Source organism: Notechis scutatus, chromosome Z (genome assembly GCF_049901735.1).
Source record: "Notechis scutatus isolate UNSWTSFEM ecotype Mainland chromosome Z, rNotScu1.2, whole genome shotgun sequence".
In the NCBI taxonomy this organism is placed as follows: Eukaryota; Metazoa; Chordata; class Lepidosauria; order Squamata; family Elapidae; genus Notechis; species Notechis scutatus.
In genome coordinates, this window is record NC_142025.1 from 138,978,840 (window position 1) to 138,995,547 (window position 16,708).

Consider the following 16,708-nt stretch of genomic DNA (forward strand, 5'->3'; position numbering starts at 1 on the left):
GGCACGTTGGTGCGCTTATGCACGCCCCCTACAGGCCTCTTAGGAAAGGGGTGAGGTCAATAGTAGACAGTCTAAGGTTAAAGTTTTTGGGGTTTGGGGAAGAAACCGTATTTGATTTCCTTACTGCATGCTGGATAAGAGGTGCAGGGAGAGAGAAATCTTTCCCAATTTCATCCCCAGCTTCCATGAAAGAAGCTAAGCCAAACAGCATAAAAATGAAATACAGCCATATTTGACCCTCAATTGTGGGATTGGAATATCAGCAAAGTGTTATTTCTATCTATTGTCTTCCTTTTTTCCCACTTTCCTTTTGAAATGCTTTTCCTACTAGTAATTTTTAAGCAATTGAAAAGAAAATTTAAGTAAAAATTAGAGAGGTCTAAATTAAAAACTGGACAGCCCTCCTACATACTTCATACGGTATAGAAGAGAGAGAAAGAGGGAGAGAGGGAGCAACTCAATAAGAGAATTTCAGCAAAAGGAAATTTAAGTGGCAACGACAAATGCTTTTGAACAAGAATTAGCTTTTTAAAGAGATGCACAGTAAAACTTGGATTCTCATTTGGTTGTGGATCCATGGCTTATTTTATTAAATGCAAGAAAAATTAATCATTTAAGCAGGCTTGATTGAGAAGACTGTATGGAAGTGACAGAGCTGCTTTTACAGTTCTGTACGGAAGGTCAGGCCACTGCCTTCCAGCAACTGACTACAGATGCCATCCAGATGTTCACTTTGAGACACTGTGAAGTGTTCCTTCCAGTCACCAACAATACCTGCAGAGGGAGGGGGAGAAACAAGACTCAGTTGGCATGTTTCCCTCTGCTACTTTTCTGCTATTCTAATCCAGCAGGATTTAGATGACTTGTCTTTTGTAGTAGCTCACCTCTCCTCCTGTTTGTTTTCCCACACCTCTCAGTTGCATTTCAACACTGCAAAGATCACCTTTACAAAATTTGACACCCATCATGGGTTTGGGATTAAAGCCTCCCCAAGTATCAGCCTCACCAAGGTATATAGACAGGAAACAAGATCAGATAAGTTCATTCTACTTAACTTAAAGCTACGTTGACAGAATCTTGCCAGTCTGAAAGTATTATTTCCTGCCATCTCTTTTACAGCTTGAGAAAATTAGGGTGAGTCCATGCTAAGCTTCTTGCCCTACCCACTATCCAGCTGTGGGTTATGCTGTCTCTTATCTGACAGTTCCCTAGGTAGCATCTCTCTCTAACCCACCTCCAAAGGTCTTTCCCAAACTTTTACATCAAGACCTGCCAGGCAAGACCCTCCCTGCCACCTTTAGAAAGTGTCAGATCTGATTTCTTGTTCACTCTTCCCATCTTCCCTTTCCAGTTTCCATCCTCACCTTTTTTGAGGAAGGGTGACACGGTGTGGTCCATGAGACAGGGAGACACAGTACTATAATTAGCCATTTTGTTTCCTTTCATAGTCTCAAACTGGGTGTGCTCCAAAATCTGATTCAGAACCGGTTCTTGAAGCTCTAATCCCAGGAACTGGGCTATTTTCCTCATTTCCCGAATTGGATCCTAGGGAAAAGTCTAAAATTATTAACGGGAAGGAAAAATGTGAAAGGTTACTGATAGGAGACCGGCTCTGTTTATTTGAATATCTCAATCCAATGTCAGCCTTTCTCAAACATTTAGCTAGGAAGTATTCTTGAAATCATTTTCAAGCCTCAGGGAAACGCGGCATAAAAATAACAAAAACAAAAGGGAAAATTTCATTATACAATTCACATTTATCATACAGTTACAACAGTAACGAAGCGGCAAGCTGGCAGCTAAATTGTGGGACACAAACATTCACATTCCTAGGAGTGCAACTATGAGTTACACAAAGTTCAAAAATTAAGGTTGTTGTTTATTTAATCACCCACTCTTGCAAAACCTTAAAATTCCCCGGAATCCAATTGAGAAAGATTGGCCTGTATCATTCAATTCCCTCTCTGAAACATATTTTGCAGCCAAGTTTCTTTGTTACGGAAAGGAAAGCTTCTCACCTCTTTCATGTCTTCGTAAAAGAGATAGAGAATCGGGTGACGTTTCTTAGCCTCCCACCAGCCACAGACATGGTCAAACCATGAGCCGCAGATAACTAGAGACAGATATTAGAGAACACTGGAAAATTTACTTCAACCTCTCTTCTCAATGATAAAGAAAGAAAATACAGGTAGCCCTCGATTTACAACAGTTCATTTAGTGACTGTTCGAAGTTGTGACATCTCTGAAAAAAGTGACTTATGGAAGTTTTTCACACTTAGGACCATTGCAGCATCCCCAGTGATCACGATTCAGATGCTTGGCAGTTGGCATATACTTGTGACGGTTGTATTGTCATAAGTACATGTGGCCATCTTTTGCGATCTTCTGACAGGCGAAATCAATGGGGAAGTTAGATTCCCTTAACAATCCTTTTACTAATTTAACAACTGCTGTGATTCACTTAACAACTGTGGCAAGAAAGGTCATAAAACAGGAGAAAATTTACCTAACAACTGCCTCACTTAGCAACAGAAATTTGGGGTTCCGTGGTGGTCATAAATTGAGGACTACCTGTAGAATAGGACTCATCTTATTCATCTTATATTACAAAAAATGTAATGTTGAGACTTTGGAAAAAGTGCAGAGAAAAGCAACTAACATGATTAAAGGCCTGGAGATTAAAACATATGAAGAATAGTTGCTGGATTTGGGTTTGGCTGGTCTGGAGAAAAGAAGGACTTTTAGGGGGACATGACAGCCATATTCCAATATTTGAAGGGCTGCCTTAAACAGGAGGGGGTCAGCCCATTCTCCAAAGCATCAGAAGGAAAGAAACAATGGGTGCAAGCTAATCAAGGAGAGAAACAATCTGGCATTAAGGAGAAACTTCCTAACAGTGTGAACAATTAATTTAAGCTTAATAGAATAGAATACTTTATTGGCCAAGTGTGATTGGACACACAAGGAATTTGTCTTGGTGTAAATACTCTCAGTATACATAAAAGAAAAGATACATTCATTAAGAATGAAGAATCATAACGTACAAGACTTAATGATGATCATAGGGTACAATCAACAATCAAATCATACTAGGAAACAGTCAATAAAAATCATAAGGATACAAGCGACAAAGTTACAGTCCTACATTCACAAGTGGGAGGGGATGGGAGTGATGAGAAGATTAACAGTAATAGTAGTGCAGTTTGTAAATAGTTGAACAGTGTTGAGGGAATTATTTGTTTAGCAGAGAGATGGCTTTTGGGAAAAAACTGTTCTTGTGTCTGGTTGTTCTGATGTGCAGTACTCTATAGCGTCGTTTTGAGGGAAGGAGTTGAAACAGTTTATGTCCAGGATGTAAGGGGTCTGTAAATATTTTCACAGCCCTCTTTTTGACTCATGTAGTATACAGGTCCTTGACCGAAGGCAGGTGGGTAGTAATTTTTTTTCTTCTGCAGTCCTAATTATCCTCTGAAGTCTGTGTCTGTCCTGTTGGGTTGCAGAACCAAACCAGAGAGTTATAGAGGTGCAGATGACAGACTCAATAATTCCTCTGTAGAACTGGATCAGCAGCTTTAATTTACTTTATTGTCATTGCACCTCGTACAATTAACCAGAGGAATAGCTTGCCTTTATCACTGGAAGTTTTTAAGAAGTGTCTGAAATGGTATAGGGTCTAATGCTTGAAGAGGGGGTTGGACTGATTGAATTGAATTGAACTGAAGTGCCTTATAAACAAACATTTCCAGTACCACACAATGTGAGGATCAGCATGCTGACTGCAAATTGCACAGGGACCCCTTTTGTCTGGGATGAAATTGCAAACTTTTCATTTCATTTTCCATTCATTCAGTGCTAATTTGCCACCTAGCCACCGAACTGCATTATCATGCAAATGAAGGGAATACAAGCTAGTATATCTAATTTTAAGATAGCAGTAAATGTGCACACCTGAAGAGTCTTCCAGCTTCTAAACTTTTTCAGTCGTGGCCCCCAAATCAGCAACATTTGTACCTTTTTTTTCCCCTTCTCGATATTTCATTATCCTGGTAACAATTTTTTGCATGGTTATCGCATGGTTTTCAGTTGTGGAATGTGGCACGGTTCAGAGGAAATACAGGTAATCCTCGAGTTACGACCATAATTCAGCCCAACATTTCTATTGCTGGGCAAAAATTTGTTAAGTTTGTCCCCTTTGACCACCTTTCTTGTCTCCAGGCCTTTAACCCTCTTACTTGCTCTTTGCATTTTTTCCAAAGTCCCAACATCTTTTTTATAACGTGGTGAATAAGATTCCTGTTCTATGGTAGTCCTCAGCTTATGGCCACAATGGAACTCCAAATTTCTGTTGCTAAGTGAGGCAGTTGTTAAGTGAAGTTTCCCCATTTTACGATCTTTCTTGCCACAGTTGTTAAGTGAATCAATGTAACTGTTAAGTTAGTGACATGGTTGTTAAGTGTTCTGGCTTCCTCATCGACTTTGCTTGTCAGAAGTTTGCAAAAGAGGATCATATGATCCTGGGACACTGCAACCGTCATAAATATGAGTCAGTTGCCAAGCATCTGAATTTTGATGACATGACCAAGGGGATTCTGCAATGTGTGAAAAATGGTGATAAGTAACTTTTTTCAGTGCCATTGTAACTTGAACTGTCACTAAACAAACTGCTGTACATCAAGTTCTTTAGACCGGTTTTACTCACCTTTCCCAGCAAGGAACTTATCCAGAAACTCTTCCCAATTTCCTGGATGTGGCAAGGTTTTGTTCATGTGATGGAAGTGGAAATATGAAACCACGGTGTCCTTTGCATTCCTGGCAATATAGATTACCTGAAGAAAAGGAGCAAACAAGGCAGAATGCAAAAGCAATTTTCTTTTCTTTTTTTCATTTTTTTAAATTAATTTTTAAAAAGACAAACATATACAAACAAAACACAAAACATGAAAACATAAAACATCTTTTTGGAAAGCAGCTTGATCCCGGGTTACATCTTTTTGTACAGACCATAAAATTCAAGTTCATGCTCACTTTTATATACCATTCCATATCTTATTTACCATTCTACATTTTCTATATAGCTTCTCCCCTCTTTTCACTCTCTTAATTCTATTTTATTTATTTCATCTCAATTTAAATCATTATACTTATATCCTTTGTCTGTTCTGTTTCAACTGTCTATTATAAAGCAATTTTCAAGCCTTTCCCTTCCTATTGCTCCTACGTGAGGTAACACTTGTTCTCTATCTCTAGTGTTTGAAGAAGAAAAAGAAAGAAAAAGCCAAGCCACAAATATTGAAAAAGAACTCCTAACTGCATACAAACTCTGAAAGTTGAAGGAGGAGCATTGATTTGGTCACGATTTCATAAACTCTTGATCAAGTCACAGATACCAAAGCTGAACATCCTATTAAGTTCTCACTCTGCACTTCCTTTACCTACAATCAAGCCAGGAAATAGAAGGAGTTGTTAAGCCTGAATTCCCCAACGAGTGTTAAGGAAAACAAACTAAACAGAATGTGTAGCGTAGTCAGATAGGCAGACAGGTAAATGTGTGAGATAAGTTTGTATTTTAGTTAACACGCAGTAAAAAACAGATACGCTTGTGCTATCAAAAATATAGTTTATTCCATTAGGAATTATAGCATAGTCAAAATAAACAGTCCACTAGTCATGTATCATTTCAGTCAGTCCAGTCGGGGATACTCAATTTGCAAAGTCCGTGTTGAATAGCCAATGTCAGTTCACTTACAATAAATCAGTCCGTATTATCTCTTCTCTCCGTTGAGAAATCAACACTCCTTTCTCTCTTCCGTTCCAGTAAGGAAAAACGCAGTCATCAATCCATCCAGTAATTAGGGATCATTAAGCCAGAGAGAGAGAGCTGCAATTGACTTGCTTCTTTTATGGTGCTTTTACAACCACACCTTAATTACATTCTTGTAGTTAAAGTTACACACACTTTAACCAACAAACCATGATAACTTATTTATTATTTTTACCCAAACCAGTTAGGGTAAACAATGTTATCCCTAACATTCTCCCCTTTTGGGTAATAGTAATAATATAATAATAATATAACCATTTAATATAATATAATATAATATAACCATCACCCAAGACTAGGCATGCACGCCCCTAACTACCTCAATTCCAACTACTGCTGGCCTTAAATGCAAACTACTCAATGCAAGAAGCCTCGTGAATAAAATACCTGAATTTTTCCTCCTACTAAATATGGCTAAATTCGACATTATATTTGTCTGTGAAACATGGCTTAATGCATCTCTCCCTGACTCCATTACCACAGTAAGAGACTATCATGTTTACCGATCAGATCGTGAAATTCGTAGAGGAGGTGGTGTTGCTATCTTCTATAAAAAGTCCTTACATCTAAAAAATATCCAAGTTACCAAGGAGCTTGCTCTTCTGAGACCATCATCTGTGAACTATCCTTAAATATCACAATTCGATTCTTACTATGTTACAGAGCACCTGATTATGACATCGAACATGTAAACAAGCTAAATACATTACTAACATGGGCTGCATCCTGCCCATACCCTTTTATCTTTCTTGGCGATTTCAATCTACCTCATATTGACTGGACCCTAAATGATTGTACAACTGAAATCATACACACAACCTTCTACAATGCTATTACAAATCTGGGACTGGAACAACTAGTAACCAACAACACTAGACTAAACAACTGCCTCGATCTCATCTTCTGCAATAGTTTGAATTTAATTTATGGAATACAAACTAAAGAACCCTTTTCCAGCAGTGACCACAATATGATTGACTTTTGTCTCAACATACGCCCACACAAAAAATCACCACAATGATGTAATCCCCAATTGTAACTTCAAAAAAGGCAACTATGATCTTATAGACAACGATCTCTCATCCCTTGATTGGCAATCTCTATTCACTGGATGCAATACTGTTGAAGACCATTACAACATATTTTTACTTGAAGTCAAAAGAGTCATCAAACTATATGTACCAACAACAACTCCCAAAACAAAACAAAAAAGCAGATTACCCATAACAATAAGGAAACTTCAATCCAAAAAGAGATCACTCTGGCGGAAAAACAAATCTGGTCACGTTGCCAATTTCAAAAGCCGATACAAAAATTTATGCCACCAGATAAAGACCGAATGCATCAATTATCACATTAAACAAGAGGAAAACCTTCTAAGCACCAATTCCACCTGTGCTTTTTACAATTTTGTAAACAACAAACTAAAAGACTCAAGGTCTATCCCACCCTTGATAGGACCTGATGGTAAAGACTGCAACGACGACACCATTAAAGCCAACATCTTTAACACATTCTTCGGCTCAGTATTTGTAAACAGCAATGGATCATGCCCAGTATTTCCTAGCCGTACCACAGATAACAACAATGATCTAATACATATCGATTTTACAGAAGACAACGTTGAAAAAGCACTACGCAATCTAAAACCATCTCTATCTATTGGACCGGATGGAATATGTGCCTACTTCTTAAAAAAGCTATCCACTGCCATAGCCAAACCTCTAAGCATAATTTTTGAAAAATCTTTCAGGACCAGCTCCTTGCCTAACCTATGGTCACAAGCCACAGTCATCCCCATCTTCAAAAAGGGAGACCCAAGCCTAGTTGAAAATTACAGACCAATCTCCTTATGCTGTGTCACCTGTAAAGTCATGGAATCAATTATTAACCAATCCATCATCCTCCACTTAGAGACAAACAACCTACTCTCCAATAAACAATTTGGTTTCAGAAAAAAAACTATCCTGTAATCTGCAACTCTTACACTGCAAAAACATATGGACGACACAACTCGACCAGGGCAAAGCAATAGACGCAATCTACATAGACTTCTGTAAAGCCTTTGATTCAGTGGTACACGACAAACTACTCCTAAAAATAAAATCCTATGGTATCTCTGGACAACTGAATAACTGGATAGAAGCATTCCTGGCAAACAGACAGCAAATGGTCAAAATTGGGAGCGTCCTATCAAATTCTGTACCTGTCAATAGTGGTGTTCCCCAAGGCAGTGTTCTAGGACCAACTCTCTTCATACTCTACATAAATGACCTCTGTGATCATATTAAGAGCAATTGCGTTCTTTTCGCTGATGATGTAAAGCTGTTCAATACCACAGACAATACTGCTACCCTACAAAAAGATCTTGACTATGTATCAGAATGGTCAAACAAATGGCAACTTCAAATCTCAACAAATAAATGCTCTGTCTTACATATTGGCAAAAAAAATCAGAAAATAAAATACAAGCTGAATAGTCAAGATCTTGTTGATGACCCAAGCTCTGTAAAGGACCTTGGAATACTCACCTCTAATGATCTAAGTGCTAGAGCCCACTGCAACTACATAGCCAAAAAGGCATTAAGAGTTGTTAACCTAATCCTACGTAGCTTTTCTCTGGTAATATCACACTACTAACCAGAGCATACAAAACATTTGCTAGACCAATACTCGAATACAGTTCATCAGTCTGGAACCCACATTACGTATCTGATATTAGCACAATTGAGAAAGTCCAGAAATATTTCACAAGAAGAGTTCTCCACTCCTCTACTCGTTGTAGAATACCTTATGCCACCAGACTTGAAATTCTAGAACTAGAAAACCTTGAATTAAGCCGTCTTCGGTCTGATTTAAGCATGGTATATAAAATCATACATTGCAATGTCCTACCTGTCAATGAATACTTCAGCTTCAACCATAACAACACAAGAGCACACAATAGATACAAACTCAAAGTTAACCGCACCAAACTTGATTGCAGGAAATACGACTTCAGCAATAGAGTGGTCAATGTCTGGAATACTCTACCCGACTCTGTAGTTTCTTCCCCAAACCCCAAAAACTTTAACCTTAGACTGTCTACTATTGACCTCACCCCTTTCCTAAGAGGTCTGTAGGGGGCATGCAGAAGCGCACCAACGTGCCTACCATCCCTGTCCTATTGTTTCTCTTATTCTTCTTTTATTTTTCTTATATGTACCCATTTCATGTATTCACAACTATGTATACACTTATACTTATTATCTTGTAAACAATTGGCAAATCAAATAAATAATAAATAATAAATAAATAATAAATTTACACCTTTAAATCATAATTGTTACAACTCTCTTTAAATTTTACTACACCTTGAGCTTTTGTAAACTGGTCTGCAATGTTTTCTTCCGTCATGCAGTACTCTAGTTTAATTAGACCATTTTTCACAGATTCTCTAACATTTAAATATCTTAAATCAGTATGCTTTGATCTAGTCTTTACAGCAATATTAGTAGCTAACTGTATGGCTGCCTGGTTGTCCTCGTACACAATAATGGAATCTTTAACCCATGTCCAATAATAACTGTTTGTACAGAATTAAGTCAGTGCATAGTAATGACAGACATGAAAATTCTGCTTCCATCGTAGACAAGCTGATATGCTGTTGTCTGATTGACCTCCACCCTATTAGTGTCTTACCAAATAATATAGCCATCCCAGATGTTGATTTTCTAGTGTTTATGTCAGTTGCAAAACTTGCATCTGCATAGGCACTAAGAATCAAATCACCTTTTTGGCTCTAAATACAATGCATGGTGCATTGTTCCTTTAAGATATCTTAAAATTCTCTTTAATGCTTGCCAATGACATTGATTTATTTTATTTATTTATTTGATTTGCCAATTGTTTACAAGATAATAAGTATAAGTGTATACATAGTTGTGAATACATGAAATGGGTACATATAAGAAAAATAAAAGAATAAGAGAAACAATAGGACAGGGACGGTAGGCACGTTGGTGCGCTTATGCACGCCCCCTACAGACCTCTTAGGAAAGGGGTGAGGTCAATAGTAGACAGTCTAAGGTTAAAGTTTTTGGGGTTTGGGGAAGAGACTACAGAGTCGGGTAGAGTATTCCAGACATTGACCACTCTATTGCTGAAGTTGTATTTCCTGCAATCAAGTTTGGTGCGGTTTACTTTGAGTTTGTATCTATTGCGTGCTCTTGTGTTGTTATGGTTGAAGCTGAAGTATTCATTGACAGGTAGGACATTGCAATGTATGATTTTATATACCATGCTTAAGTCAGACCGAAGACGGCGTAATTCAAGGTTTTCTAGTTCTAGAATTTCAAGTCTGGTGGCATAAGGTATTATACAACGAGTAGAAGAGTGGAGAACTCTTCTTGTGAAATATTTCTGGACATTCTCAATTGTGCTAATATCAGATACGTAATGAGGGTTCCAGACTGATGAACTGTATTCGAGTATTGGTCTAGCAAATGTTTTGTATGTTCTGGTTAGTAGTGTGATATTACCAGAGAAAAGCTACGTAGGATTAGGTTAACAACTCTTAATGCCTTTTTGGCTATGTAGTTGCAGTGGGCTCTAGCACTTAGATCATTAGAGGTGAGTATTCCAAGGTCCTTTACAGAGCTTGGGTCATCAACAAGATCTTGACTATTCAGCTTGTATTTTATTTTCTGATTTTTTTGCCAATATGTAAGACAGAGCATTTATTTGTTGAGATTTGAAGTTGCCATTTGTTTGACCATTCAGATACATAGTCAAGATCTTTTGTAGGGTAGCAGTATTGTCTGTGGTATTGAACAGCTTTACATCATCAGCGAAGAGAACGCAATTGCTCTTAATATGATCACAGAGGTCGTTTATGTAGAGTATGAAGAGAGTTGGTCCTAGAACACTGCCTTGGGGGACACCACTATTGACAGGTACTGGATTTGATAGGACGCTCCCGATTTTGACCATTTGTTGTCTGTTTGACAGGAATGCTTCTATCCAGTTATTCAGTTGTCCAGAGATACCATAGGATTTTATTTTTAGGAGTAGTTTGTCGTGTACCACTGAATCAAAGGCTTTACAGAAGTCTATGTAGATTGCGTCTATTGCTTTGCCCTGGTCGAGTTGTGTCGTCCATATGTTTTTGCAGTGTAAGAGTTGCAGATTACAGGATAGTTTTTTTCTGAAACCAAATTGTTTATTGGAGAGTAGGCTGTTTGTCTCTAAGTGGAGGATAATGGATTGGTTAATAATTGATTCCATGACTTTACAGGTGACGCAGCATAAGGAGATTGGCCTGTAAATTGGCCTGTAAATGTGGATCATTATTAAATCGTGCCAGCTGATTAACACTATAAGCAATATCTGGCCTTGACCAATTGCTTATATATGATAAGCTACCAATCAAAGATTGATAGATGGTCTTATCGAATTTGGGACTTTGAGCATCAGTTTGGCAAACTTCCTGACTCATTGGAGTCTTTGCCTGCTTACAAAGTTCCATTTTATACATTTTAATTAATTGGCAAATTTTATCTTCTTGAGATATCTTAAATCCATTTTTGGTTTTGTTAATTGTCAATCCTAGATACTTTTTAATTTCACCTAAATGCTTTAATTTTATCTTTTTGGCTAATAATGAAATAATCTCAGTAGCTTCATTATTGGTCTTAGTAATCAAAGCAATATCATCTGTAAATAATAACAATAATGACACCGTTCCATTATTTTCTCTTTTAAACATACATGGATCTGCTAAACCAGATTTAAACCCTATATTGTTTAATTCTTTCACAATATATTGGTTCCATTCATAGCCAGATTGTTTCAATCCATATAGACTCTTTTTGAGTTTCCAACAATCATTGCTATTTGCTTTATTATCATTTATACCAACTGGTTTTTTCAAATATATTGTATGCTGCAATGGTGCATGTAGATAGGCAGTTTCTACGTCTAAATGGTTAACGATATAATTCTTCTTAGCTGCCCACACTAAAGCTGCTCTTAAAGTTGTAGCCTTTAAATTTGGTGCAAATACCTCATCATAATCAAATGCATTTTGATTAAATCCTTGAGCTACTAACCTAGCCTTATAAGTAACTGTCCCATTATTTCCAGTCTTTACTTTGAATATCCATTTGCACCCAATGGATTTTTCTCCTGGAGGTAATTTGGTATCTTCATATACTTTCATTTCCTTTAATGAATTTAACTCTTTTTCCATTGCCTTTTGCCAATTCTCCTGATCCTTTACAGGATACATCCTAAGTTCATCTATACTAGTAGGAACTTTATTTACTTGGCAAACTATACTTGCCTGATACCTTTCAGGTGGTCTGGTTACACGTGTTGTGCGTCTAGGTATTACAGGACTTACAGGTGGACTTTCCTTTATTTCCTGTTCTTGATTATCTATCTCTTCTTGATCAATTATTTCCTCTTGTTCTGGTTCTATTTGCTCTTCGTAGACTTCTTCTTTAATTGGACTTTTCTTATAACTAATCTTTTCTTTCTGCCTCTTGTAGGGTTCTATAATTACATCATTATCTGAATCTTGCTCTAATCTATTCCATTCTATATGTTCTAGGAATTGTGCACTAGCACTGCAGCATACTCTAGATGTACCTGGTTCCCAGAATCTATAAGATCTATGGTTTGATTGATATCCAACAAAAAATAATCTTTTAGCTCTATGCTGTCCTTTGTTTCTGAGTTGTGTAGGGATATGCACCCATGCTGGTGCACCAAATGTGTGAATGTAACTTAAATCAGGTTTCCTACCATGCCACAGTGTGAATGGTAATTCACCTGTTGTTGAATTAACAACATTATTTAATATGTGATTACCACACATTATAGCTTCTCCCCACAAATTGTCAGGTAATCCTGAATCAGACAACATAGTCCATCCCATTGATTGCAGTGTTTGGCCTCTTCTCTCTATAAAGGCATTATGTTGGGGCCTATATGGTGCAGACTTTTTATATTGAATACCTGCCATCCTAAGTCTACTCTGGAATTTATTATTTGTAAATTCCGCACCATTATCTGTTATAAGAGTTACTAATTTCTTTTTAGTTTTCCTCTCTGCAAATTTTAACCAATTAAAGAAATTTAGATACGTTTCAGTTTTTCTCTTCATTAGAAAACAGAAACCATACCTAGAATAGTGGTCCATTATGCTTAATATGTATCGAGAACCACCTACACTTGGTTTTTTAGGACCTATTATATCGGCAAATACTACCTCTAAAGGCTCTTTGGTAGTAAATCCATCAACTCTATTTGCCGGTATGACTTTGCTTTTGCTTTGATTGCAAGCAGAACATTGCAAATACTTATTACAAGGTTTCAAACTTATTCCTTTAGATAGATGAACAGTTCTCTTAATCATTTTAAAATTTAAATGACCTAGTCGTCGGTGTAACAAGTGAATACATTCATCATGAGGTTTCTTATTATCATAAACCGTGTTAGCCACCTCTAAACCATTATCATTTAACACATACAATTCACCTCTTAAAGATGCAGTAATTTTCTTACCTTCTTTTTCAATTAAGCAAGTATCTCCCCTAAAGGTAACTACGTATCCTAATCTAACCAACATTCTAACTGAAAGCAAATTAAATTTAAGTTGAGGTACATATAACATTTTTACGTTCTCTTTTATACAAGAACAATGTGCAATACCTTCACCTTTTGCTTTCATTTTCCAGCCATTTGCCAATGAGATATGCTGTGAACTCATGGACATTTTTACAAATTTTTTGTTATCATTTGTTATACAGTGGGATGCTCAACTGTCAACCACCCATAAATTATTTTTCACAACTCCATTACTATACATGGCTAACTCAAAATTTTTCTTTTTTCTTTGATGACTTCCAGTATTCTGACTTGCATTCTGGCGCTTTGCTTTCTTACAAAATCTTGCCAAATGTCCTCTTCCTCCACAATTAAAACACTTTTTAATTGCGTATGCAGTAGGTTCATTATCTTCCTTTTGAGGTTGCTCCTCCTTAACTGATCTCTTTCAAGCCTTCTTCTGGCCTCTTCAATCAATCTGCCAGTGATATCAGTTAAAGTTAGGCTTTCGTTAGGTAAAATTTCAAGGGAAGTTACGTAGTCATCAAAACTTTCGTCTAATGAAGATAGAATTATGTAGACCTGGTGTAGTTCAGAGAAAATAAGCTCCTTCTCGTGCAGTTCTTGAAAAATTCTTTTCATAGTATTCAAATGACTCAGCATATCACCATTCTTTTGGAGATGCGTCCGGAAAAGCTTCCGTGTTAGATTTATGTGAGCACCAACGTTATCTCGGACATAAATCCTCTTCAGTTTTTGCCAACACCCAACAGCTGTTTGCTCTCCGCATATATGAACAAGTTGCCGATCAGATAGTGTTAGTCCTATGATGCAAAGAGCTTGTTCATTTTTCTGTTTAAAGTCTTCTATCTTTTGACTATCTTCCTCATTTTCAGGATCCCATTCCTCTACGTTTGGTGGGTTTTCAATTATGTTCCACAGACCTTCTCTTCGTAGAAGTAGACTACATTTCATAGACCATGAAACATAGTTTGTTCCATCCAGCTTGGATATAAGGGACAAACTTTATAGACTGACTTGTGCCATGTTTCAATATATGGATATAAAACTATAATTAATAAAAACACAGCTGTCTGTTTACTGTAACGTGTAACAACACAAAATCTCACTTTTTACATAAACCTGTTTTTTATCCTAGTTAAACTGACTTTTGCAGTCTCTCTGGGCCCATAACCAGTGTTAAGCCTGAATTCCCCAACGAGTGTTAAGGAAAACAAACTAAACAGAATGTGTAGCGTAGTCAGATAGGCAGACAGGTAAATGTGTGAGATAAGTTTGTATTTTAGTTAACACGCAGTAAAAAACAGATACGCTTGTGTTATCAAAACTTTAGTTTATTCCATTAGGAATTATAGCATAGTCAAAATAAACGGTCCATTAGTCATGTATCATTTCAGTCAGTCCAGTCGGGGATACTCAATTTGCAAAGTCCGTGTTGAATAGCCAATGTCAGTTCACTTACAATAAATCAGTCCGTATTATCTCTTCTCTCCGTTGAGAAATCAACACTCCTTTCTCTCCTCCGTTCCAGTAAGGAAAACGCAGTCATCAATCCATCCAGTAATTAGGGATCATTAAGCCAGAGAGAGAGAGCTGCAATTGACTTGCTTCTTTTATGGTGCTTTTACAACCACACCCTTAATTACATTCTTGTAGTTAAAGTTACACACACTTTAACCAACAAACCATGATAACTTATTTATTATTGTTACCCAAACCAGTTAGGGTAAACAATGTTATCCCTAACAGGAGTTGCTGTCATGGAATCTTGATTTGGATTAAGTCATTTTCCTACCATCCCACCCCGCCCCCCAATTGTCCTGACCTTGCACTTTTGTTCCCAAAAGGATGGAGCCAGAAGATGAACTGGGAGGTGACTTTTGAGTGAGCGTGGAGAAGGCCTTGCTTCAGCATTGTCCAAATCTGAAACGATGGGGACAAAACATTCAGGCAGGTTTTGACAAAGGTGCTCATTGTCCTTACCGCAGATGCTCACCTGAAGGAAAGGTAATTGGAGGAAACATGTCCAGAAAGGGCATCCGCTTGTAGATGGGGGCTTGAGCACATTTCTGCAGATTGTCTGCATTTTGGATCATGTTCACAGTCTCCTGCAACCAGGTGCTCCCTGGAAAGAACAGGAGTAGAGAGTACAGAATGGAGAGTTCATAGGAAATGTAAAACCTTGAGGGTCTACTCTCCCATGTGCATCTATAGCAGGGTCAACAAAGTCAAGGTGGCAGTCAAGACCATGAATTGAAACCCTCTCTCTTGTGTTTTAAAAGGGGTAGGGCTTCAATTGTGTGGTCATGGCTGCCATCTTGACCCCTCTGGACTCTTTTCCATCCTTTCTCCATCATCTTAATGTTTAGAGTTACTACAGAAAGAGCTTTGGAGAAACCATCTTTACCCTAAGAGAAAAAGTAGATTAAGGTTAAATTCAATAATAGAAGAGAGAGGGAGGGGGAAGGGAGGGAGAGAGAGAGAGAGAGAGAGAGAGAGAGAGAGAGAAAGAAAGAATGAAAGATTGCATCATCCCAGGGAGATAATAGATGTGGGGAAAAGCAGAATACATTGGACTAGAGTACATACAGTATATTTCCATCAGTCTGGTCTACTAAATCAATTATCATCAAAGTTATTTTTCTCCTTTTCCTTCCTCAAGCCTTTTCTTTTGCTCTAGAATCAGTTGTTTTGTAAGCCCAACAATAAAAACAGTCCAAATACATTTTTGTGCACCTTTTACCAATGAATTCCTTAAATATCATTTAAATAAAACACTTAAGCAGCACAGCATGTAAACCTTTACTTCCAGAGCCTGCTTTTCGAGGGGAGGGAAACCCTCTCCCCACTTTGATGTCAGGGTCCCCCTATTTATCTCCTTGTCGATTACCTGCTTTGGGGTAAGAGCAGATGAGAAGATCATCTGGCCGTGCCTGGAAGCTCTTTATCCGATCCCAGTATTTTGCAGTTGTGGTGGGCAAAGAAACTCCTTCGATCTCTATCAGTGAGCAACGTGTGACAAATTTGGGGTCCAAATCTTCAAGGCTAGAAGGTAACTCCATAGTCTGTTTGTGGAAAGAAAAGGTAACAAGTAAATTGTGCTTTCTTGATTTTATCCCTATCAGTGCCTTTCCTCTGCTTCCTTCAATTGACTGATCTTACCAACTTGTAAAGATTTTTCTGGTTGTCCAATGTTCCTGTTTTCCAGGTCAACAAATAATTCTTCTTTTTGTATGCCTCAATGTTTCACTTTCTTCCAGTCTGCAGACCCCCAAC

At 37.6% G+C, this 16,708-nt stretch overlaps 2 protein-coding genes across 6 annotated transcripts in view; one reads left to right on the plus strand and one right to left on the minus strand.

Annotated features, from left to right (window-relative positions):
• Positions 1-561: 561 nt before the first annotated feature.
• Positions 562-16,520, minus strand: LOC113418587 (sulfotransferase 1C2-like). Of its 2 annotated transcripts, XM_026677554.2 has the most exons (7): positions 16,323-16,520; positions 15,429-15,557; positions 15,258-15,355; positions 4,700-4,826; positions 2,019-2,113; positions 1,365-1,545; positions 562-774 (listed from the first exon to the last, which is right to left on the minus strand). In XM_026677554.2, the coding sequence occupies exons 1-7, from the start codon at positions 16,492-16,494 to the stop codon at positions 662-664; spliced, it is 915 nt and encodes a 304-aa protein (XP_026533339.1). In that variant the 5' UTR covers positions 16,495-16,520; the 3' UTR covers positions 562-661. The 2 variants fall into 2 exon arrangements, with proteins under 2 accessions (XP_026533339.1, XP_087803713.1); XM_087947587.1 differs by lacking the exon at positions 16,323-16,520 and adding an exon at positions 15,840-15,887 and having other exon boundaries at positions 15,258-15,557.
• LOC113418586 (sulfotransferase 1C2-like) overlaps positions 3,168-16,708 on the plus strand; it is a 34,322-nt gene continuing 20,781 nt past the window's right edge. The window contains exon 1 of one of the 4 annotated variants that reach the window (XM_087947580.1): positions 3,168-3,365. The gene's annotated coding sequence lies outside the window, so the exon portion shown is untranslated. Of the gene's footprint in view, positions 3,428-15,279; positions 15,440-16,405; positions 16,485-16,708 lie in introns of those variants that run through there. The other 3 variants (XM_087947581.1, XM_026677552.2, XM_087947583.1) reach the window with 3 other exon arrangements.

Coding starts and splice junctions, on each gene's coding strand:
- LOC113418587 (XM_026677554.2), bottom strand. CDS start 16,494: ATGGAGTTACCTTCTAGCCTTGAAGATTTGGACCCCAAATTTGTCACA. Junction 15,356..15,428: donor TCCAATTACCTTTCCTTCAG/GTGAGCATCTGC, acceptor CCATCGTTTCAG/ATTTGGACAATGCTGAAGCA. Junction 775..1,364: donor GTCACCCTTCCTCAAAAAAG/GTGAGGATGGAA, acceptor CTCCCTCTGCAG/GTATTGTTGGTGACTGGAAG.